Source organism: Saccostrea cucullata, unplaced genomic scaffold (genome assembly GCF_032062105.1).
Source record: "Saccostrea cucullata isolate Sc308-1 unplaced genomic scaffold, CSIRO_AGI_Scuc_v1 ctg1434, whole genome shotgun sequence".
Lineage (NCBI taxonomy): Eukaryota > Metazoa > Mollusca > Bivalvia > Ostreida > Ostreidae > Saccostrea > Saccostrea cuccullata.
In genome coordinates, this window is record NW_026918295.1 from 25,658 (window position 1) to 51,474 (window position 25,817).

At 34.1% G+C, this 25,817-nt stretch overlaps 1 protein-coding gene across 3 annotated transcripts; it reads right to left on the bottom strand.

Annotated features, from left to right (window-relative positions):
* Window positions 1–4,607: 4,607 nt before the first annotated feature.
* On the bottom strand, window positions 4,608–24,298 carry LOC134262403 (putative inhibitor of apoptosis). 3 transcript variants are annotated; one of them, XM_062744796.1, is made up of 6 exons: window positions 24,239–24,298; window positions 9,142–9,784; window positions 8,499–8,653; window positions 6,631–6,679; window positions 6,180–6,347; window positions 4,608–5,894 (listed from the first exon to the last, which is right to left on the bottom strand). In XM_062744796.1, exons 2-6 carry the CDS (start codon window positions 9,680–9,682, stop codon window positions 5,698–5,700), a joined length of 1,110 nt encoding a protein of 369 aa, XP_062600780.1. In that variant the 5' UTR covers window positions 9,683–9,784; window positions 24,239–24,298; the 3' UTR covers window positions 4,608–5,697. The 3 variants fall into 3 exon arrangements, with proteins under 3 accessions (XP_062600780.1, XP_062600772.1, XP_062600789.1); XM_062744788.1 differs by lacking the exon at window positions 24,239–24,298 and adding an exon at window positions 14,070–14,116; XM_062744805.1 differs by lacking the exon at window positions 24,239–24,298 and adding an exon at window positions 12,833–12,856.
* Between the last annotated feature and the right edge of the window lie 1,519 nt (window positions 24,299–25,817).

Sequence of the window (25,817 nt, forward strand, 5' to 3'; positions counted from 1 at the left end):
AAAACAATTGAGGCTTTATCTATCATAAAACAAGAGCCTTCTAAGTTTAATTGCACACAAGTGTTTCTCTTCTCTCTCTTCAAAATGAAAACTCTCCCTTTCTCTCTCTCTCTCAAAAGAAACCTCTGTGTGTGATTAAAAAAAGTTGTCAATGATCAGTAAACTTAGTTTGAACCCCCAGGAAGATGTTTCTTTTCATATTTATATATATTGAATCTTGCAATGATAGACAGAGAAGTGAGAGCAAGCAAAATATCTATTATGTCCAATGACTGAATGTATCAATAACTAGACACTGCAATTGCAAACAGCAGCTAGCATACATGTATATCTCCTTACTTTTTCAAATTTTCAACTTCTTCCACAGAACCATGAGTGGGGCAGTTTCAGCCAAACTTGCCAGAAAGCATCCTTGGGTAAAGGGGATTCAAATTTGTTCAAACGGGATATAATTAATAATTAGTGAAAATCTGGTATCATCATTTAACAAGAGACCCAAGGGCCTTGAATTGCTCTTCTGATAAATTGTACAATCTATCACTTCTATTTGAAGCCTCTTAAACTAAGTATCCCAAGATGCATGAACTGACAAAGTTTGATGATTCTTAGCCAGTTAGGACTGAAAATATTTCAGTATAGCTAAAAATACCACAAGTAGGTCACGGTGACCTACTTTTCGATTTGAAAATTTTGGAGGACTCAATATACATTTATTGACAAAGATTGATGATTCTAAGCCAATATGTGCCTGAGATATTCAAAAGTAGGTCATTGTGACCTACTTTATGGTCAACTTTCTCCGAAAACCCAAGACGCATTAACTGACAAAGTTTGACGATTCTTAGGTACTTACTGGCTTAGAATCATCAAACTTTGTCAGTTTATGCATCTTGGGTCTTCGGAAAGTGTCTTGCCACCAAAAATACATATATGTCACGAAATGACCTACTGTGATTGACATTTTATGGCTATATTTAAGTTTGTTAGGTACTTATTGGCCTAGAATCATCAAACTTTGTCAGTTGATGCAACTTGGGTTTACAAAGAATGCTGAACAAAAAGTAGGTCACTGTTACCTTGTTTTGAATTTTATGGCTATATTTAAGTATCCTGGGTACTCACTGGCCTAGAATTGTTAAACTTTGTCAGTTGAGGGTTCTTTGGTTTTCAGAGAATGTCTACCAAAAAGTACGACACAATGACCTACTTTTAATTACTAAGTATCTCAGGTACTAATTGGCTTAGAATCATCAAACTTTGTCATATCAACGTTTTTATTAATTAAGTGTAAATTTTGGTCAACTTTGAAGTGACCTTGAGACCACGCCCCTTGCTCCAGGGTCATGCCTTGAACAATTTTTAATCTTCAACATATCCTGATCCTTGATGTAAGATTGGTGAAAATCTCCCTGGTGGTTCTGAAGAAGATTTTTTAGCAACCAGTACTTTTGGTTTTATTTTCCTGATTATCTCCCCTAGTTTTAGGGTCCCACCCCTAGTTTTAGTATAAATGGTAGCCCTTGGGCCAAGGATACCCTATGACAAATTCGACAATGATTGGCCAAGGGGTTCTTGAATTATGGCCCATATTCTGAAAATTTTACGCACACCGCACAAATGGCCATAGCATTAGCTCTTTGAGCCCTTGGCTCAGAAGAGCTAAAAATCTTCTTCTCAAGAACCACTGGACCAAATGTTGAAACTTATATGAAGCCTTCTTTACATACTGTAATTCAAGTTAGTTCAAATCAAAACATTCTCAGGTAGTGTAGATTCAAGTTTGTTTAAATCATGACCCCCAGGGTAGGGTGAGGCCGCAATGGGGGATCAAAGTTTTACATAGAAAAATAAAGGGAAAAAATCTTGGCCAGTCATCCAGTACTTATATGGAAGCATTCCAAGGTAGTGTAAAGGTAGGGTGAGGCCGAAATGGGGGATCAAAGTTTTACATAGAAAAATAAAGGGAAAAAATCTTGGCCAGTCATCCAGTTTTTATATGGAAGCATTCCAAGGTAGTGTAGATTCAAGTTTGTTGAAATAATGACCACAGGGGGTAGGGGGTGAGGCTGCAACTGTAAAATCATGACACCTGGGGGTAGGCTGAGATGAAAATAGGGATGAAAGTTTTACATAATATATATAAAAAAAAACTGCTGATGAGCTATGACTCAGATGAGTGTGGTGGCCCATGGGCTTCCTGTGTTAAAATTATAATTAACTTTTCATTGTTTCCTCGATTCAGGTTCCAAAAGGTGTATTATTCACATCTTAACACAATTAATAAATATATGTATTTACATTTTTATTTGCAATATACTGATTTTTAATAAACAAAGTAAAAACCTTTGTGATTAAAATAAAATAACAATGCAGGGAAAAAATAATATCCGAAATATCCAAATCTACAACACATAGCAAAATGGTACATGTAATACACGTACCAGAATTAAAAAAAGAAACAAGCGCCACTCTGCTAGAAGAGACACAAAGTAATTGCAAGTTCCCTCATAAAAAGGTAAACAAATTTCGATAAATTCTCCCAGTGTGGTGTGCTATGAACCAGATTTTAACTGTGTGTAAGAAACATCTGTGAATTTATAGTTAAAATTCTTTAAATTCTCATAAATATATGTACAGTAGCAATATTAATATTTTGAGATACATTGCATTACTACTTAATGTTCATTCACCAATTACTTTACACTAATAAAGTAAAAATAAAACATCTACATTATATACATATGTACTGTAATACATAAAATAATTGGACATTAATTAGTCAAAATCAATAAATGTGCATATACTGTATGTATAACAAAAACTGACAGTTCAACAAAGTTTCAATACTTGAACAACAGATTTTTAGAATTAAAATAATTAAAGACATGTAAAATATAATTACTAAGATGATTTTTTTTTCTTTCTAATTCAACACCAATACATAAAATTTCTGTGTACTTATTTGTACATCTATCAAGGTAACTATACCTACATTTTCAATTGGCCTTCAAAATCTTCAGTTTATCATATACATATGGATAAATTCTTGAAGCTTTAATTTCTTACTGGCTGGTGGTGGGGGTTAATGGGTCAGTCAGCAAAAGCACTGATTGTGAGAAACTGTATTATAAACTTCAATACATTCTAGGTTCAATTCAGCACAATATACAGGTTTCAAATTTTAGGGTTAAGAAGAGGATTACTGAGCTAAGATTAGGCTCCTGAATATTTACACAACATCAAAATAGCTCTTTATCAACAGGCACACTTTTAATCGTTTATCTTTGGCCCTGATAAAAAGAAGACTTTATATACATACATATACTATATTGACTGACCTACAAACATAAAATTTGATCGAATAGGCACTAACCCAGATGTAAAATGTTGAAATATTTGTGGGGGATTATCCCCAAACCCATTTATTTCATTATTAACAATATCAACAAAAAAAGAATCTCCGAAATTTTTATTTTACTATATTTATATTTTTAACAAAACAATAAAATCATTATAGTCCAAATTTTTTTTTGATAACCAGGAAATCATTATCCAAAAAAATTTGTGTTTACAGTATTATGTTCCAAAAACATAGTATTTAAATTTTATGTTTTGAGGCCAATAATTTCAGACAAAATCAATTTATAAAGATGTATTTTTTTTCCCTGTGTTTGTAAAAGCAGTAAAATATGCCTAGGCCTAACATGGACCATTGATTTTTTTTTTTTTTTTTGGATGAAATTGCTCACTTTGTTGTAGCCAGGTGAAAAAATTCAATATTTGAATGAAGCTAAGATCTATAATTCACAAACTTTAGAAAGTTCAGAGGTACATGAAACTTGTCTGATAGCTAAATGCGCTCTTTTTGTATACAGTAGTTCACAATTTCTATTTTAATAATATACATTTAGCATATGATTTTCAAATATATAAATGCAGGCAAAAACTACACAAATAACAAATTCATAACAAATTTTGTATAATCTGGAGTTAAATTTACATTTGTTTCAATCACTAGAGATATAAACTCTAATATTTTCAAGAATTAAAAATCTAAAAAAAATCACCAGACTTTTGCATTTCAGGGGTTGTATCTCCCATTTTTTTTCGTTATTAGAGGACATGCCCAACATTTATCAAAGAGTTTCAAAAAAATTTGTCAAATTGTTTCAAGAGATTTTTTTAATTTTACAATTCATCAAAAAAAAAAGATGCTATATAATAGCATAAGCTCACTTGGCCCTCTGGGCAATTATAAATTAACTTCTTGTAATAAGTACAGAAATCTGTTTATATAATAGAGTTACACATCATTTAAAAATGAAATTGTACATCAGAATTATATTTCAGTGATTACATGTCTATATCCAAGTAACTATATATAAGTTGTCCCTGGACCAGACTTGCATAAAGATGTATCAAGTTTGAATGAAGTATATATATTACCATAATGGCAATATGCTTTAAACTTTTAAAATTATATTTTTTTTGTTGGCTCATTCGAAAGTTAACATTAATACTATTCAATTTCCATGATTGGGTAAATAGGAAGAGATCATTTCTCTTCCATGGGTGACAGAACTTCTCCATTTTCACATACTACAGTGAGGCCGTCAACATGGAAGGCTTAAAATGAAGCTTGAGTAATGAAATAAATCAACAAACTTGCAAAAATAACAAAAATGGAGGGATATCTTTAAAGTTCTGTTTTTAACAAGATTATTTGTAATACCATGAAATACCTAGGGTATTCAATTTTGAAAAGCAAGCAGTTTAGTTTCCAGTCAAAACCAGACAAATTAAATTTTAGATTTACTTACTAAAGATAACCCTGAGAAAATTCACAGCCATAACAGATATAAAAAAACATAACAAAATTCAAACATAGTAGCTGCTCATTAAAATATATCCCTTTTTTAAGAAAGGAAAATGTTTACACCATGGAATAAGAAGGCATTTAAAAAAAGTATGCACCAATGTCTGAAAATGCACTGCACTCAGAGATTTTCTATTGTGAATCATGCAAAGGTTAATAAATGGTTTTCCATTGAGGTGATTTAAGCAAGAATTATTCCCCATAGCTGCCATATTGTAGGTTAACATTCCAAGATTCCTTCAATATTCAACTAAGTTCAATTTGTTATAATGGTTACTGAGGTAATGATAACACTATATGGATATATATATTGCTAAAGCCTCTTTTGGTTCATAATTCCAAGACTGTAAATATTTTCCCCCTTGTATTTCTGGCATGCATGTTTAAAATTGGTAGCTCAAAGAGGAAAATTCATTACTTTGCCCTACAAGATGGCGGCTAAGGGGAATAACTCCGCGGCAAAATATTTCATAGGAAAACCATCAATAGTGTGGATAAGGCGAAAAACTAGAAGGGTGTGGGCGGTTAAAATGTCCCCATATACAATATAAAACTGACAAGATGAATCTTCTCTCTTTCTCCATCTTGTGTATACAGTAAAACACAAGTATAGTGATATGCCAGGGATAGACGATCTTGCTTGAGCATCATTCATTATATCCAATAAATTTATGATATATATTATAAAATCAAGGTGAATGAAGATCACTTCTATATGTGTCTATAAGCATCTGTTCATTGAAAGCATTTTCCCTATAAGTGTGTTTTACTGTATTTTTTATAAATATACAATAAAATATGCAATATGATGTGTTATAATCTTATGAGATAAAAGCCTTGAGTGATTTTTGGATGGGTTTTCGACATATCGGACATTGTTGTAGCGGGGCAGCACAGCTGGCACAACAACAGATGTGTCCGCAGGGTTCAAATAACACCCCCACCTCCTCGTCCAGACAAATCTTACACAGCTTCTGTTCTTTTAGGTTCCGATTCTCCTCTAATATTTCTTTCAGTTCTAGGGGTACAAAGAAATCAATTCAATAATTCTTTAAAATTCAAAATATATTTCGTTATGATTTGAACATAAAATAAGAAGCTATTTAATTCTTCAATAAATATCTACCAATTTGAAATTAATTTGAAACAAGATAAATGTGTACCTGTTGCTGACTCTTTGGTTTTTTATTTTAAATTATGATTCTTGATTAAAAAGATGATCCTTTTTTAATTTTTAATAAAGAGAACTTTTATCAGCATTCCACTGTTTGATACTACAAATACACACATATAAATTACTCACTTTTCTCTTTATCCGAGGGTTCTTCCGTTTTACTGGTTCCCGCTGCCGCTGACTCAGCTGCAGGTATTTTACTGGCCCCTGCTGCTGCGGAAGAAGAGGGGCCTGAAGCTGCATAATCTGATACCGAAGATGGGGAGGGATCAACTTCTTTAACACTAGTCTCTTGGGCTATTTCAATGAAAAAAAGATATAAATTATAAATTATGATATACAGGGAATTTTTTGTCACATCTACCAAAATAATTAAAGTTCTCCATTTGTGAGAAATATTTTTAATACTAGAAGTTTACATGTAATGAGTGATAAAAAATATATATTTCTGATTTTTTTAAAAATCAAATTTTGAACTTTTAATTGAATTTAGACTCATATTGTTGCATACACAATGTGTGAATACATATAAGGAATAAGGTTAAAATATCAATATTTACGAAATATACAATATACAAACCTATGGGACCATGGCTAACTTCGTCATCAATCTGCATTCTGTTCATTTCCTTTAAAGGAAAAAAGTATAACATTTTCAAAATTGTTCACATGTATGATTAAAATTTAGTTTGCATACTTACCATATATATAATTTTTCTTTTCCCTCATTTTTTTTTAAGTAACTGGTATTATAGTGAAATATTCAGTAAATACCAACTACAGATAACATTTAGTATGCAGAGAACCCTAAACATCTTCAGAATATTTAGAAAATGAAAATTTGCATCATATTCATACATATTATGCTTTATAAAGATAAATGTTAACTTAAGTTGTCCATTAAAAAAATTTAATATTTTAAAGACAGAAATATTTCATGAAGAAATAACTTTTTGTGGAGCTGGAGGAGGAGACATCAGTTGACTATTGTACACAGTTATCAACAGATAAGGTGTAAGCATGTTATAGTTCAATTTCATATGGAATTCACTTCCTTAAAACATCCCATATGAATGAAATACACATGCTTCCTGGTTGTGGGTGTAATCTCACGTCCTTTTCAGTTTTTCCGCCCATTTTCTACCCTATTGAAGGGGATTTTTCTAGGTTTTACTTCATTTAAATGCATTAAGGATTAGATGAAAATTTGTGCATTTATTTGTGTGTGGTTTATCAAAACAAACATAACTGAACTCAATTAAGAATTTTATCCCTATGCATCTGACGTAAAAGGAAATTAGGGCAGCATAGTTCATACGTATTTGTCTTACAGTGGACAAATGATCGTCTTTCCTGTTTACTACCTAGTACATCTTAAACTTAATTGCTTCTTAATTGAGTATCCTGTTTTCCATTTTATTTTCCATTGATAACAACAAAATATGCTGGTCATGTACTTTACTTGTAGTAAGTTTGACAATAACACGCAAGTGACACATAAAGGATTTGTTTAAGAGTATTTTTGTCCTGTTCATTTTAACTTTTAAAACGTGTTGTGGAGTTTGAAATTGTAAACTTCAATTGTCTACTTCATGGGTATTTTTTTTTTTTACATGGAAACCTCCTAAAATCTTCCCTTTAGCTAAATAATAAAGGATTTTTTTTTTCATAATTTTAGTTAAAGATTTTTTGTTATTATTTCTACTTTCTATGCAATTAATTGTTTACCCAGGAATTTTTGTCTCATTATTTCTTCTTTCAATTATATCTCTTAATTATTAAATGAATATGTTGTCGTCTTCCACAAGGTCAAGAAATATTGAATGCATCATGTACATTGATTAAGGTTTTAATTTTATAACCATGAAAAGATTCAAATCAGTTTTAAAAAAAAGGTCCATTAATCTTTAATTAGAATCAAAAATATTTTGAAATAATCTATTTGGCATTGTAAATACATTGTATTAATTAATCAAATGTCTGCCAAAATAAAAAATTAAGTATAGTGCCAAAAATCGTAAAACAACAAGTGAATACACATATAAGGCAGCTGTATAAGGCAGCTCTATAGCAATAACTATTCAGAAGTTATGGCCAAGGTTAATGTTTTTTGCAGACATACAAAAGTTATTTCCCTTGCATCTCCAACATTGGGGGAAAAAAATCTAACTTTTTATTTTTCAAGAAATAGACTAACTAAATATAAATTTGAAAATAATAACGACAAGAAGTCTGTGAACCAATGCTCATTAGTAATACCCCTGCTCTGATGTGAACATACACATAATGTAAATTTACAAAGTTCAGTGACGGCAGATGCACAAATAAATAGGAAGCTGTTTAATTCTCTGATTTATGCAGTATCCTTTGATCATGTTGATTTTGAAAATTTAGTTTTGAACATATTGAATGGACAAACAAAAATATTCACAATTTTTGTATAATTACCTCCTGTACTTGTTGAATAAACTGGTCTCCCTTGGCCAGTTTGATCCAGGGACAGTCTGGGAACCATTTGGCGTGCTCCACCCAGGGGTCGTCCCCTGGCTCCCAGTCCCACAAAATCCCCCCACAGTAAAAACATTTACATTTGTCCCCCTCACCTGTTTAAAAAAAAAACATTAAAAAGTTAGTCAAAAAGAGGTTTGTGAGCAACAGCAGGGCTCATCTGAGTCACCCAGACTCTGCTGTTCTTCATTATTCTGTAATGTTTGATAATAGGTGTGTATGATATTTGGCGGAAATTAATTTTTCAACAGGTAACTAGGGTAAATTTGATTTTGTGCTATCTGAGTGTGTAGATATAATGTATAATATACAAAACATATTTAGCAATGTACAAGATGTACTTAAACTGATTACCAGGTTAAGTGGATTCTGCTTACCGTCAAAATTTCTAAAAAGAATACATCACAAAACTAATACGTTTACAGTACTTTTAGGGAAAATTTGATCCCAATATGTAGTCCCAACCAAAATCAAGGGGCCATAACTTAACTGAATTTCAAGAATGTAAACTACCTGAGGATGCTATTTGTATCATTATGTTTAATTACTGTTCTGGAGAAAAAAAAATTTCGAAAAAATTTACCCAAATAAAAAAATCCTGCTTTAGAGAGAACTTCAGGTCTTTGTGTGATCTGCGTTGGCCATCCTGTAAACGAAGCTTTCCTCGCAGCTTCCATGGTATAATTCTGAAATTTAGGTCGAGTGACACCAGGAACGTCGGTAGGTCCGTGGGACGACTCGTATCGAAAGTTAAAATTTTCACCTGAAGGTGTCTGTTGACTGACACTAAATCCTGATAAATTTGCCATATTAGAAGGCAGGGGAGAAGTTGGAGTGTAGCCATTGTGCATGCCTCCTTGTCGCACCCAGGGACAGTTAGGGAAGTGCTGTCTGTGTTCGATGGTCACGACGTCGCCCTCGCACCACCCACTGAGGATCCCCCCACAATGAGTACATTGTACCTTGTCATCAAGTCCCGTGTAATAAAATCCGTCCTGAGCCAATGCTTGGGGAGTGACCGGTACGCCACTGGGCCACCGGTGTTCAAATGTCCGTAATCGCTTGTTGTAATCATTTCGCAGTGGTGCAAGTCGTTCGTAAGGTGTTTGTGGAATTACGTCCATATTTCTGGACGTTTACCCCCCAACACAATTGAATATTGTCCTCGGTTCCATTTTCATTTTTTTAAGTTGTATTCAGTCTTTTGTAACAGGTGATCATTTGTTCTAAAATTAAAAGAATGATGCATATTATATACGTTTATTTCAAAAGTACCAAAACCATAATTAAAGCAAGTAACAGACCCTGCATTCTATTTCTATCTTAAATTTTTTTTTTGGCCTGGAAGGAAATTTTAGAGCACAAAAAAGATCATGACAATGACAGTCACTTGGGAATTTCCCCTTCCCTGACTCTTCTAAAAAATTAAAAATAGTCAGTCTTTGCATGAATTAATCTTTATTCTAATCATGCTAATAGATTGAGGAAACATATCACAAAAAAGTCCCTAACATGAAAAAGATCAATTTTTATCAACTTTTTCTATAGATTCCAAAGTATGAGTAGCTGCCCTGTAAATAAAATCAAGAAATTTTTGGTCTGGCTTAATTGATTTCAGTGTCCCTCTTGAGAATGTTTCACTGATATGGAGACACCACCACTTGCTGATGGAGAGCTGCAAATTTATACTTGTACTCAGTACTCATGGCTGTCGAGCAGTGAGAGATCTTTTTCAGGCCAACACCTACTGTAACAGAGGACCTCAGTTTATACAGTCTCATCCAAAGGACAGACCTCCATGCCCCCATTTGCCAATTGTGTGTGTCAGCTCTGTTACTTGTGTCCTGTGCAAGTTAATGGTTTTAAATAAATGCATGATTCCTCAAACAAATTCAATTGATACTACACCCACTGTCAATTGTAGGACATGTAGAAAGTGCACATATATGTATATTAAAAACATAGTACTTTGCAGTTTAAAGTTTAAAGTCTCATACTTTTAAAGTGCTCATACTTTAAACTAATTAAAGTACTAAGCTCCCTCCAAAGAAAATATTTTTAAATGTACAGTTAAACTTCAATATCTTTAAGACTATGAATATCTTAAAGTCAGTTGTAAATTCCATCTTCTTCATCTAAGTATAATTTAAGTTCAGTATCTCAAAGACATGTATATCTCAAACCTTTATCTCAGTCCCATTGAGTTTGAGATAATGAGGTGTAACTATATGTTTAAATTATGACAATAAATACCACATATAACAAAATCCAATTACATTTCATTTTTCATTCAGATTTTCTTAGAAAATAATTTGAATGCATGTGTTTTTAATATGTAAGAAAGAGATACCCAGTAATTGAAAAAGAAAGTAGTACAGAATGATCGACTTACTGGCATTTGTTTAAAGGCAAAATGAATAATGTTGTAGAAATTATTTTCATTTTTTTTCAATCATTTTGATGTATAATCATTTTCAATTAATACAGTTATAACAAATATAAACCAATCCAGGCATTCTTTTTTGCTTGTAGCATGTGGTCTCAATAGGAAGATATTGTGATCATAGATTTTCAAGCAGTTAATTATTTCAATGGATCAAAGTGGGAAATTCGATCATGTTCAACTTATCAATATTGAAATAGGTTAAGTCTATACACTAACAAAATTCCTGTTTAAAAAGGAAAGTACTTTGTAAATTTAATTAAAAATTAATATATGTCTTTTTAAGGAAATTATCCTAATAATAATAATAATACATTTCCATGTTTGATCACTTTTCAAATTTAACTCAATTAAAGGCCAGAAACACACTATGCCTCATAAATGTACTATTTGAATTCTGAACTTTATTAAAAATATCATGCAGAGCTCTGACACTGCTTTTCAGAAATGGGGTATGGGCCATAAAAATTGAAAAAAGATTGATCTTTTATCTTTAGTTAAATTTAAGGAAAATTATTACACAAGTACATTAAAATTGTGATATATGTACATGTATACAGTCAGGGTTTTTGGTTTTTGTTGTTTATCAAATTTTTGTTTTGCAATACAAATTAACAGATATGAATAGCAAGTTTAACTTAGTAATTACAGTACTTACATATCTATTATTTTTTCTTGGGGGGGGGGGGGGGCAGCAAATGAGAAAACTAACATATTCAGTTTGTAAATATTGTACCTTTTTTAAGTGCATGGGAATGGGCCCTTGCACAGATTTAATTATTGACGATCAATAGTCCGAACTATCTGACGTTTTCCATGCTTTTTAACAATTTTGATATTTTACCTGCCAGGAAAACATCAGAACCGGTGCCATTACAAAAACTGGAAATTTTGCTTCAATCATAGGTGCCATTGTCAGGTTGATTTTAAATACTTGCAACCCAAATTAATTTCAAAACTCAAAAGCTATCAATAGTACAATACTTTTAGTACATGCCAACATCTTTTTGATAGTTCATTTATAAAATATAAAATCCGATGAACATATTTTATAAGGCTGTCAAGATTTGTCTTCATTTCGCATATCAAAATCTTGCAAGTCCTATATGGAAATGTGAGGTGATGTTTTCCTTTCACCAATATTGTTGATTACTATAGAAGCATTGTGCTATTGATAAATACTGATTTCGGCATTTATTTCAGTTCGCAAGTATTGAAAATCAACTCAGTTTGGGAATGGCAAAATTTCACTTTTTAGTTATGACACCAGTTCTGATGATTTCCTCATTCTTGGCATGTAAAATATCAAAATAGTGAAAAAGCCTGAAAAACGTCAGATATTTTGGACTAACAATCAAGAGCATTGCCATTGTCACATAAAAATGAGATTACAACTGCAGACATAGCCAATCTTTCAAATAAAAGAAATCAACATAAATATAATACCCCCCACCCCTGTAATTTTTTAAAGTGACTAAACACGCTTTTGCAAAGAAAAAATACACCCTGCAGGGACAAATATGAAAGTGAACCTTAGATTGTAATTCGAATTATATATTCTGTATTACATGTATAATATAATTGACAGAAAGACGTCTTAAAATGAAAGTATTATTTTTTAAAGATTGCGACAAATCAAAGAAAATATCTAATTATTTACATATACTTAAAAAAAATACAATATGCTCAAATAACTAACCATATCGTACAAGGCTAGAAATATGTTACACCAACAAATCCTTTAGATCATATTATCATAAGTCTGATAGAAAAATATTAGACCAAACTATACAATTTTGTATGATATATATTAATTTTGCAGGTTACTTACGCAAAATGATTTTTAGACTAAGTAATTTGAGAAATTTACCATTGATTTACCGATTTGTAAACAAACCCTGACAAACATTAATTTTTGGAATCGCGAACCCGACACTATTGTGTGACATGCGTTCGTAAGCCGCTAAGCGGTCTAACATCTCACTCCGGGGTCAAAATTGATTTTTGTTGTGACCGCTCAGTTAAACGTCGTAAATGTTAGACTTTTTTAAAGTATAGAATTGTATAGGATTTTTAAGGGTATAACAACAACGGTTTTGAACCCCCCCCCCCCCAAAAAAAAGGGAGAGAAAAAAAATAAATAAAGAGTGGAAACTAATTGAAAAAATCTATAGAGAAAAAAAGCGGGAGTTGCTCCCTGTTCCACACATCCTCCCCTCCCCAACGCTCTATGGATCTGGACAGAGACTAAAGAGTAAAATTACAGTTCGCTGCTTGTATTAATTTCTTAAAATATTTGTAAATTTTGTATAATGAAATACCGGTAGTAAGATAACGAACAGAACTCATGTTCAAAAGTCCATACATATCAGAAACAGAGCAAACAAGGACCACTAAAACCATCAGACACGGGATCAGGTACCATTAAGGAGTAAACAGCCCCTGCAGATCTGTCTCAACCGCTGTCATGGCTGTGTGCTCCTTGTCATGAACGGGGAAAACGACAAAATCCGTAGACAATTCAGTGTGTAAAGGTATGAAAAATATTAGTCAGCATTCGACTTTATTTATATAAGAAAATCGGTATTTGCTGAGAAGTAAATAAAAAACCTTAAGAATGCGAACAGTGATCGACCTTTAAAAAATATAAATATTAGCTACAGAACTGTAGGTTTCCGAAAAAAAAAATATATTGACACTCTCCGGTCTGGCATTATTTTTTTTCGGAGAGCTACAGTTCTGCAGCTAATGTGAACAGGATACATAGACAGCTCGACCCCTGGAAATTCCAGAAATGGAAGCAGGTGTCTGAGAGAAGTAAACATCCCTTGTCGCCGTGAACGCGACGTGTATTGTTATTCTAGGCAAAAATATTACTTTGAAAATTTAGCATAAAAACAAGGGCCTTACATAACTTTTATGAAAAATTAAATTCCTGAAATTCAGTCAATATAAATAAATAACCCGACGATAGATTACATTTGTTCACATTATGATGACCATAAAACTTATAAAATACTCGGTATAATATCGAGGTTCCTGAAGTGTAATATGTAACATCAACTTACCCTTCAGTAGCCTGCCTTGGTTTTTAATTGATTGTACGCATGATCAGTTGGGAGACATACACTGTAAAGGAGTATATAGGTGATAGCGGAATACTGTTCTATAAATAAGGAAAATTAATGAATGAAACACAACTGCTCTCTGTTTTACATATAAATGAATGAAAGTTCAAAGGTCAACTTTTCAAGCGGAAAATGGTATAGTCAACTATATTGATTTTGAGGACGTTTAGGATATTTACGGGGTAGCTCAGTTTTCCTCGTCTAAATAATAAAAATTGATTTAAAGTTCACAGGAACAAGGCTTTTATGAATTATGCAAGTTTCCGTTTGACTACAAAATACATATCAGTATTCTATAAATAAGAAATCAAGCGGAGATGTCGGGATTCCAAACCTCTCCCTTATCTGTATCCGCCCATGAATTCAAACTTGCGATTGAAGATATACATAAATCGACTTGCACTGATTAAACCACAATAAATTAAATGCTCGTCAAACCCGCCCGCTAGTATTAAAAAAAAACTTTACCAAAAAAAAAAAAAAAAAAATAAAATAAAAAAAAAAAATAAAAAAAAAAAATAAAAAAAAAATAAGTAAATATAATAAATAAATGAATATATAAAAATGTTAATTTAAATTTCCCGAACCCAAAAAATTGTGTGCTAAATTCTGTTACGTTTCCTCTCTATTTTTCGTCTTACACATGTGTCAACTCTACAAATCTGAAAAAAAGTTTTAAAAAGTATAAATGTCCGCTCAATTAATTTATTCATGTTTCGCCTAAAATTTTTGTCAATAAAGTATGGTAATAGTGTTATATTATCCCTTTCCAGGTCCTCCTTATTTATCGGAAGTCCGAAGAACAAGAAAATAAATTGGTGTGGCCTAAGATATGATGACGAATTACAAGAACTTGTTCAGCGTTGGGTTGAACTATAAATTATACCAACCATGCATATTTCGGGTTCATTTTAGAACAGCAAGTATAATTGTTGCACAATTAATCCACATATGTACAAACTCATTTTCAATTTCCTGGGAATTGACAAATTCCATGTCGACATTACAACAATCGGCAATCCTTGCATTATATTTTCAAACTTTCTATTTATGTCACAAAGTTACAAATTGTGACAAAATAATTTAGACTGATAGTCTCTAAATCGGCCTAGTTTACCACAATTATGAAACATAGGAGAAAACGAACAGTGCTCAAGCTCAAAATTCCATTAAACAATACAAAATGAAAATAGAAGCAGAGCAAACATGGACTTCCAAAACATCACAGGTGGGATCAGGTGCCATGGAGGAGTGACCATCCCCTGCCAACCGGTCGCACTCCTTGTCATAAACGGGAAATACATGTAACGGAAAAAAATCCGTCGATAATTCGGCTCAACTCCAATATAAGGATAAAGTAGTACTTTGACTGAAACAATACTAACAATATTCATACATCACTGCATATTTAAGTAATGTTATGGAGTTTATTATTTCTACAATCCACACATGAATTTACTGTCGACCAGAAATAGGTTGACAGTTGACAGTTGACACTTCCCTTGTGTTCTAGTGTCAACCGGGGACAAGTTGACGGTTGACAGTTGACACTTCCCTTGTGTTCTAGTGTCAACCGGGGACAGGTTGACGGTTGACAGTTGACACTTCCCTTGTGTTCTAGTGTCGACCGGGGACAGGTCGACAGTTGACACTTTCCATATGATCTACTGTCGACTGGGGACAGGTTGACGGTTGACAGTTGACACTTCTCTTGTGTTCTAGTGTCGACCGGGGATAGGTCGACGGTTGACAGTTGACACTTCCCTTGTGTTCTAGTGTCGACCGGAGACAGGTCAACGGTTGACAGTTGACACTTTCCATATGATCTACTGTCGACTGGGGACAGGTTGACGGTTGACAGTTGACACTTCTCTTGTGTTCTAGTGTCGACCGGGGATAGGTCGACGGTTGACAGTTGACACTTCCCTTGCGTTCTAGTGTCGACCGAAGACAGGTCGACGGTTGACAGTTGACACTTTCCATATAATCAACTGTCGACTGGGGACACTAACCCCAATCACAGCTTATAAATGTGAAACTAACCCTAATCACAGCTATAAATGCGAAACTAACCCTAATCACAGCTATAAATGCAAAACTAACCCTAATCGTAGTTATTTATACGAGACTAACCCTAATCAGCTATAAATGCAAGACTAACCTTAATCACAGCTATTAATGCGAGACTAAACTTAATCACAGCTTTTAATACGAGACTAACCCTAATCACACTTATGAATGCGAGACTAACCCTAATCACAGTTATAAATGCGGGACTAACCCTTATCACACTTATGTATGCGAGACGTACCAACTGTCAACTGTCCCCGGTCGACAGTAGAAATGATTAGATGTCAACTGTCAACTGTCCCCGGTCGACAGTAGAAATGGTTAAATGTCAACTGTCAACTGTCCCCGGTCGACAGTAGAAATTGTTAAATGTCAACTGTCAACTGTACCCGGTCGACAGTAGAACCGAATTACTACTTTTGTAAATAAAGCTTCCGCATAGGGACTACATACCCTTATATTGGAGTTGACCCGATAATTCATTGTGTAAATGTCCTAACAATTAGTTTGTAAAACGTCAGACAGCATGCGAATGAATGATAAATTGTAAATGCCATGACAAGGTCATTATATTGACCTTAGAACTTACGAAATAATGACTTTAAACGAGACTGCTAGCTGAAACTCCTTTTTCATTAGCTTGTTTGTCAATAATTTACCTCGTTTTAGAAAGTGTACATACGTAGAGCATGCTCAAGATTGCGTATCAAATCATCTGAGAGATATAAACCCTCAACCAGAAACTAAAACATATTTGTAGTGACAGCTTCAGAGTACTTGTGTGTACAATCAGAATGTTTATAAACAAAATAACTTTTGCAAATGACCAATGACAAGGTAAGTAAATTTACGAGTTCCATTTTTTGAAAAAAGCAGTTGTCAATGATATCAAAAAAGCGTGGACTTTAATTTATAGTGAGGAATGGTTGTGTATAAAGTTGAAAAAGTCATGGCATATATGCATTTCTACGCATCAGTGGTGTAAACAAACATTCATTACGACCTTAATACTGCAAATATCAAAATAAGTCTTGCACTTTTAGAAGAAGAAAATAATTACGATTAGAAAATGTACAAAAACAATTTATTGGTTGTACCAGTTTTTTTCGAACCGAGTTAAACTTTACGCACTATTTGAGCGATTTTTCCTTGATCGAAATCAACGCGGTGGTTTTTTTCTTGGGGGGGGGGGGGGGGCATAGCATTTTATAACAATTAAGATATTTAAAAAATGTTGAATTCTTGTAATTACCCCAAACCCCACCCAATCCCTCGAAAAAATTAAAAATTGGTTGAAAACAAAAAATGTACAAAATGCTGATATTATCAAAAATAAAATGTAATTTTTAAGAATATTTAACTGAGCAAACAAACAGAATGAAACTCATTCTGAATAAATAGAAATTCCAGCACGATTACAGTGTATTTTGTTGCCATGGCAGCAGAAATAATATTTTTAAAATCATTTTTAGAAACTACACAATACCCTGCTTTCAGAATATACATACGTTGTTATGTACAAAAATTGCAAGAAATACCTAAAAAAAAAATGCATTGAAATCTTCACATCGATTTCCAAAGAAATGCTTTTTTAAAAATCTTTGCCATGAAAGGGGTAAAGCTGTTGATTTTGGTAAAATGTTGTGATTTCAAATTTTCCAAAAATTCCTTGGATTTTCTTAAGAACTAGTATCCAAATCTGATTTACAATGTACACCACTTCTCGAATATATTGATGCACAGTAGTTTTGAAGTTTCTCCATCACAACTGTTAATATTTAGGGAGAAGTAAAGAAAGCACATTGGTTGATCATTAATTGGAACCTGTATCTGTATCTTTGTAATGACTTTTCTGAATTTAACTACTCGCAGTGGCCTAGTGGTAAAGCGCTTGCTTCTTAACAGAAAGGTCCGAGTTCAAGTCTCCTTCCCGGCGCTGTTTCATACTGCAGTGACAGTTCCTTGAAATTTCCAAGCGCTCGGCACAAAAATGGAGACTCGTGGGTTTTTGGAACGAGAATGTAGACGTAAGAACGATCAAGTACGCAACGTGAGCACGGCCATAAACGTCACTTGCAAAGGTCAACATTTGTGGCACTATCCATTTTCTCCGGACCACAACCATGCAAAACTACACTGAAGAACTAAACTGACTTAAACATATGCTCTTCATATCGCGACTCAATGCGACCTGTTCAAACAGTGGGTGAAAGACTAACCGTTAATTAAATGTCAAAAAGAGTTCATTTCCAGCCATTTACCCAGTGTGGCTCTTACTTGAGAAATGCGACATTGCATTTACTAGCAAATAAAAGAAAACAATTAGCGACCGATGTTTAACAACATTCAATCAATACATCTATGTAGAGATTTCACATTTTGCAAGTAATCAAAAGACCTTATACTCACTCAAACTTTATGCATCGCAAAACATAATCATTTGTACGACCTTGTCACTTTTTGGAGTAATATCATGTATGTATCATGCGATATGGAAGTCATCCGTAAGAGCATCTTACACTATATAATTGTAGAAAGGTCGTGATTAATATCATACATATTATACGCTTCGATTTAAATATCATCATGATTCCTTTTGGTTCCTGGTGGAACATAGGGCCTCGGCTACAGTTCTCCATCGCACTCTGTTTTGAGCAGCCTTTTTCAAGTGTTCCCAGCGATGTCCACACTGTCTGATTTCCTCTTCACAAGACCTTTGCCAAGTTGTCCTGGGACGCCCAACTCCACGTTTGTCTTTTGGATTCCACTCGAGCGCGTTGCGTGTAATGTCTCCCGATGGTTTTCGGAGGGTCTGCCCAATTCATCGCCTCTTTCTACCTGCTACATGTATTTGCTTAGTGATTGGGTTTTGGTGTGTTGTTTCCCACAGGTTCTTGTATATATTTCCTGGCCACAAGTATATAGTATGTGGCACAGACATTTGTTTGCGAAGGTTTGTTGTTTGTTGGAGGTGGTATTGGTGACTCTCCATGTTTTTCCAGACCCGTAGAGGATTTCCATTAGGGTTATAGATACGAAGTTTTATGCGTGTGGACAGTACTGTTGAACTACGCACAGGCTTGAGGGTGATGTTTTTATGTCTTCATCTGTTCTACCAGTGGCTGTGACGATTAGTCTGTACAGGACTTGTCCTTTCTAAAGCCTGCCTGTTCTGGACGAAGTCGTTCTTCTATAGCATTTTTGAGTCTTTCCAGTATTATTCTTGTCAGGATCTTGCTTGAGACAGAGAGGAGAATGATGCCACGCCAGTTCTTGCATTGTCCCAGGTCTCCTTCCTTGGGTAGCTTCACTAAATGTCTTTTTTTCCAGTCAATTGGAAATTTTCCCTCTGACCAGATATTCTGCAGGAGAGGTAAAAACATATCTGCTGGAGTCTTTATGTCTGCCTTCAGGGCTTCTGGAGGAATTTCATCAGGCCCAACTGCTTTCCCACTCTTTAGTTTCTTCACAGCCTTGAAGGCCTCAAAACCTGTGGTAGGGGCGGTAATCACTGCTAGTTTAGAGCCTGCTGGTGGTATGTTTGGTGTTGTTTCTGGTGTTGGACAACGTAGGAGTTCTCAGAAGTGTTCTGCCCCAGCGCTTTTTCTGGTCTTCTTCCTTTGTTATACCGTTGCTTTCCTTGACTTTTCCTGGCTAGGTCTGTGATGGTCTCTTCCCAGGTTCTTGTGATTTTGTACATGGTTCTGAAGTCTCTTTTTTCTGCTGCTTTCTCGGCTTCTGTAGCTAGCATGTTATAGAAGTGTCTTTTATCTCTCCTTACACTTTTCTTTACTTCATTGTTTAGAAAACTGTGTCTGTCTTTTGATTATTATTTCTTTTGTTACCTCACATCTGATAATTTGCTGTTTGGGAAGTTTTCTTTCTTCAACCAGTTTCCATGTGTCTCCTGAAAGCCATTCCTTGTCTCGCTTTTCCCTAGGATCTTTTCACATGTGTCTTTCCAGTTGTCTTTGATGGCGTCCCAGTGTTCTTCTAGTGGTGTTTCTCGACAGACATTGTTAAGGACCTCAAATCTGTTTTTCAGTGTGATGCTAAATGTGTCTCTTGTGCCCTTTTCCTAAAGTCTCTGGGTGTTTAACTTGATGTGTGGTCTGTCACAGTTGTCCATTGAAAGCTTTCAACTTTAATAGTGCCTTGTACTAGGTGTTGTCTGAAGCTACACCAGCCCCTCTTCTTGATCTTGTATCAAGAGACTGTGTCTCCATTTCCTTGAGATAGTAATGAAGTCTATATATATGGTTCTTGGTTTTTCCATAAGGGGAAATCCAAATTTCTTTTTTGTGCTGGTAGACACTTCCTTCTATCACAAGATCATTGAATGCACAAAAATCTGTGAACAGCTCTCCATTCTCGTTCAGAGAATGTCCCAGGTCTCCTTTCTTCTTTGACAATCAAATCGCATAATTGTCTGAACCTATCTTGGCATTCCTGTCACTCATCAAGGTTTTCATGCCTCGCCTTGGTGCCTTGTCTACTGATGCCTGCAGGTTTGTGTAAAAATCTTCTCTTGTTTCTTCATCTGCAGTGTTTGTTGGTGCGTAACATTGGATTACAGTTACTTCTCTTCCTTTGGAGTGGAATCTTACTGTCATAATAATTGATGAGATTGGTTCCCATTCAATTAGTGCATTGGCAGTAGCTGATGACATCATGATGACAACTCCTCCATCATGCTCATGGTTTTCATCTGCATGTCCAGAGTATCTTTTCTCCGCCAGTCAATGAAGACATGACAGTTCAATTCAATCTGCTCTCGCATATTCCAAGCAGTTGGATTTTATGTATTTCCTCATCTCTCTTGCTACCTGGGCTGCCTTCCCAGTTTCAAACATGGTTCGCACATTCAAGGTTCCTATTCTTGTTGCTGCTTTCATCGTCAGGAGAACTTTCGGCTGGCTAGTTTCCATACTACTTTCACCTGTCTGTGTCTTACGGCCTACAGGTGAGGCTTCTGCCTGAATGGAATTCTTCTTCTGTTGCTCTGGTTTCTGTAGCATTGAAAGTTTTTACATGATATTGATAGGGCTGCTAACCCTGCGCAAAACCTCCTGGACCCGGAGGACCGGTGGTTTTCTGATGGAGTTTTTCTTCCCCTAGTCAAAAGTTTCAGGTATTTAAAAGCGCTGGAGACTCGCCTTTTGCCACTGTCACTCAGCTACTGAAAGCATTTATAGGGTCACCACGAGGAGGTGTGACATATGTCTAGCTGGCAGAACCTATTTGAGAGGGTAGGCAATAACTCGAGGTCTTGGTAGTTTAACTTAGTGACATCAGTTGCACCCCTCTAGACCTTTACCAGCCTTTGACCCGATTTAAACAGGTATCGTTAAAAACGTTGTACAATGTTGAACAAACGTCGTAGTCATGTCATAAGACCCCCCCCCCCCAAAAAAAGAAGAGATGTCACTCATATAGAGTAAGACATGGAAATAACCAACAACATTCATCTCAAAAGCCCATTAGTAAACTTAAGCAATTATACAAATCGAGAGCAGAGCAAATGCATCCCTCTAAAACATCAGAGGCGGGATCAGGTGCCAAGGAGGACTTAACATCTTGTCGACCTGTCTAATCCGCCGTGTGATCCATGTCCGCATCGGGCAAACGGGAAAATCCGTAGGTGATTCGGTGTGTAAATAATGGCCTAACAATAATAATGGTATGAAAGACATCAGTCGGGATTCGACTTAATGACAAATGATATACTTGCTGACAAAGTCATTGCTTCGACCATAGAACTTGCAAATTCACGATTTTTAAAAAGACGGTTAGTGTTCTTGTTGCATATACTAGTAATTTCAGTTAAGTGTGAAGTTTTGATCTTTTTCGACAGATGTATCCAGTGTTAACAATGCTCGCCCCCGCTGTGTGATTGGTCTACTCATATTATCAACATTGTCACGGAAATAATCAGGGATTAGAAGAAACTTCAAGTCGTAAAGCTTGCGGTTAGGAGGCGTGTATTATTTACATTGAGCGCAGCCGTCATCGTAGGTTGTGACGTAATGCAAAACTTCACACTTAACTGAAATTACTAGTACTTGTTTTTCATTAGCTTGTCTGTTATTAGAAATTGATCGTACGCAGAGCATGCTCTTGCATATTGAATCGACTGGGAGACATACACCCCATTTCTGCTACACAATTAAGGGAAGGTGACAAGAGAAAAAATAAAGTTATCACGTTTATCGTATAAGTTTTGTTTTGAAGATTACCATTAACGTCTTAATTAAAATAATCAAATATGAGATGCGTCAGACTCTTTTAATGAAAGTAGGTCGAGTTGAAAACCACAGCCAGTTTTTTTCTTCTTATCCTCCAATAAAGTTTGCTTCATTTGAATACAAAAAAAAAAGGTTTGCTAATAACAGCACGTAATTGGTACCCATGGAAATTTAAATATATTGTCATATTCTCGAAGATACATGCAATCTATCTTGTGCGAATAGAAGTCATTTTTAAATTAGTATATAAGTACTAGTATAGCACCTGGTACTTTCGGAAGTTTTTATTGGCGCTGCTAAAATTATTGGACTTGTAATTGAGCACGATCATAGTTCGATATTTTCATATTTTCAGTCGACAAAAAAATGGAGCTATGACACATTGAAGATCTAGCGTATATTAATCCTTGACGAAGTATTTGTATTTTAAGCAAAAATAGTATATGCACATTTATTATTAGGTATGTGTATAATTTTTTTTATTAAGGTAGGATTCTTCTCACATTTCTTGTATTTAAAAATTAACGAAATTTTTACAGAATCAAGAGGACAATATCACTATAAGTTATTGTATCAGTGAGATTAGATTTGACCGCTTAATATTAGAGGCAAGGTCAGGTCAAGGTCATTACCTTTTTCCTGGGCATTAACAATAAAGAATTACTGTTTCCAATCATGCGATCTCTACTTGTAATTCAAAAGATTGAATGTTTTTCTTTTTGCGTAAAAAGATACTAACATATAGGGCCTATAAGATGATATTACCAAATTGACATGGATAATTTAAATAAAATGGATATTTGCTAATCCGAATTTCCTCTAATTTTGTTAAATTTTTGGATTTATTAGTTATTTTTATATGCTTCCTATATTTAACTTTTTCCAATTTTCACCTATAATAAAGTTGTTACATAATGGTACAAAATGATACAAAAACTAAAAGTTTTGATCGTTTATCAAGAGAGAAATAACACTTTTTACGGATTTTGGGCTCAAATCTGTACCTAGATTTGAAGCATTTAAAAGCAAATATAGTTCTAGTATATGTGAAAAATCTTATTCATTTGATATATTTTGAAACTTTAATCCCTTATTACAAGTGTATTAATTTAACTTACATTTAAAAATTTCGTCCAGTTTTTGATTGCGTAAAAATTATAACTAAATTCAATGTTCTATAATGATTTTGAGAGGCAGAAAAGAAGATATTTTCATACGCCACCATTCCGCCAAAAATATAGTCCCTGCTAGTTTTCAAACGCAGTTTACCATTTCTATTCAAAGTTGAAAAAAAAAATATGGTCTTTTAAATCTCTTACATCTAAATATATAAGACATATCAACAAATGTACTTTGAATATTCCATCTAGTCAGAAACCAGAGAAGAATCCTACCTTAAAAGAAAAATAAGTAACGTCAGATGCCTGTGTGCCTGCTAACAACTTTACTACTTTTGGAATATACTGCTACATGTAATCAACCTGACTGACATGCAACAATTACATTCGAGTTCAATTCTCGCTCGAAATTGACAGAAACGGAAAAACATCATTCCTTTCCCATGTTTCCTCAATTATAATGTCGACAGGATGTTTTGAATAAGTTGCATTTTAATTAATTTAAAACACAATTTCATGTTCTATGAAGAGTAAACAATACACATAATTATATAATTCATCATACATGTAATTAATTCATTGCTCAAAAATTGCTTTGTTATTTTTTTTCTTTAATCGAAGCTAGAAAATTTAGTGGCCCCTACTTCCCCCAACTCCTCCCCTACATCTGACCTACCTTGAAATAAAAAGTCCAACTATATAAGGTGACAATCAATGCATATTTCAGAAGAAAAAAAATGCACAGTCATGGGGATGAACATCATATGTATACGAGTTATGTCCTGTGAAAAATCGGATAACCTATAATCGTAATGCTATTTATTAATAATTTCCCGATAAGGTTAATGTTAATCTTTAATAATCAATGATTATTCATCAAAATTTTATGTACATGTAATACCAGTTATAATGTATCGTTTGTGCTAAGTGTCAAATGAAAGCTCACAGGCATTTGTATGATGTTCTATGGAATATTAAATCATTAAAATAAACAAGATGTGTTTGTGAAATACTATGCGCCCGGCAGCATATTTTTAGCATATAGGTCACAGTTAAGGTCACAAGGTCATTGATCTTAGTGTCATTTAAAAGAACTTAATTAGTAGAGTATGCATACCAAATATGAAGTCTCTATCTTGCATTGTTCAAAAGTTATGGTGAATGTTCAAAAATGCTATTTTTAGCATATAGGACACAGTCAAGGTCACAAGGTCATTGACCTTGGTTTCATTTGAAAGAACTTAATTAGTGGAGTATGCATACCAAATATGAAGTCGGTGTAAAAGTTATAGCGAAGGTTAAAGTTTGCAGACAAACAGACAGACAGACAGGACAAAAACAATATACGCCTCGGATCTTTCGATCCAGGCGCATAAAAAGACTGGTATTTTTGCAGATGACTGAATGAATATATGTACTCTTTTTATCTTCTCAATCTTATAAAAAGATTTTCAGCAATAATTAAGATACATGTATATATAACTTTTATATTTTTAACGATTTATAGAATTTGTAATGCTTAAATTATTTTTTTTTTTTTACACATTTTTTTCTTCTATATGAGGCGATATGAAAAATGCGTGAGAAAGTACCTTTATAAAGGATCTCTTTATTATGAAATTCAGTATATAAGTAACTGAACCGATGGTTCTTCTGTTAGAACAATCGCAATTTGAGATTTTTACATGATAGCGAGACATATTTGACATTTAAACCTTGTTCAACTGTAAGTTAAAAGGCATTTTAAAAGTCTGACTATGTAAAGAATTCCATGCATGTATGTAGGGGTCAAGAATAGTGCTATGGGTACTTGCTATGTCAATCCAAAGTATGTTTGTGAAATATCTGAGACACCCACACGTGGACGTTAATAAAGCTTGTACTTTATTTTATTGCTAAATCGCCGATTAATGAAAAAAACTATATCACTAAGCGGTTAAGAATGTCAACTATTACATGTAAATTAATGCAATAATTTACGACTTTACGAGATGAATTACGACGTTTACAGTAAACGACATTTTGCCATAAGAGGTTGCTACAATGCATGAATAAGTTGATGTCACAGGACATTTGAAAATTCTATAGTCGACATAATGACTCTCTTCACAAAATAATACATCTCTTGACCGTTGAGTTGTATTTTTACTAACAATATCAGCACCGACTTTTGGGGCTTCTTTTATAAAATGATCAAAATTACTGCGATTACCTTATCAACACTTCAATTGTACAGAGGGCTCACAATTGATGAG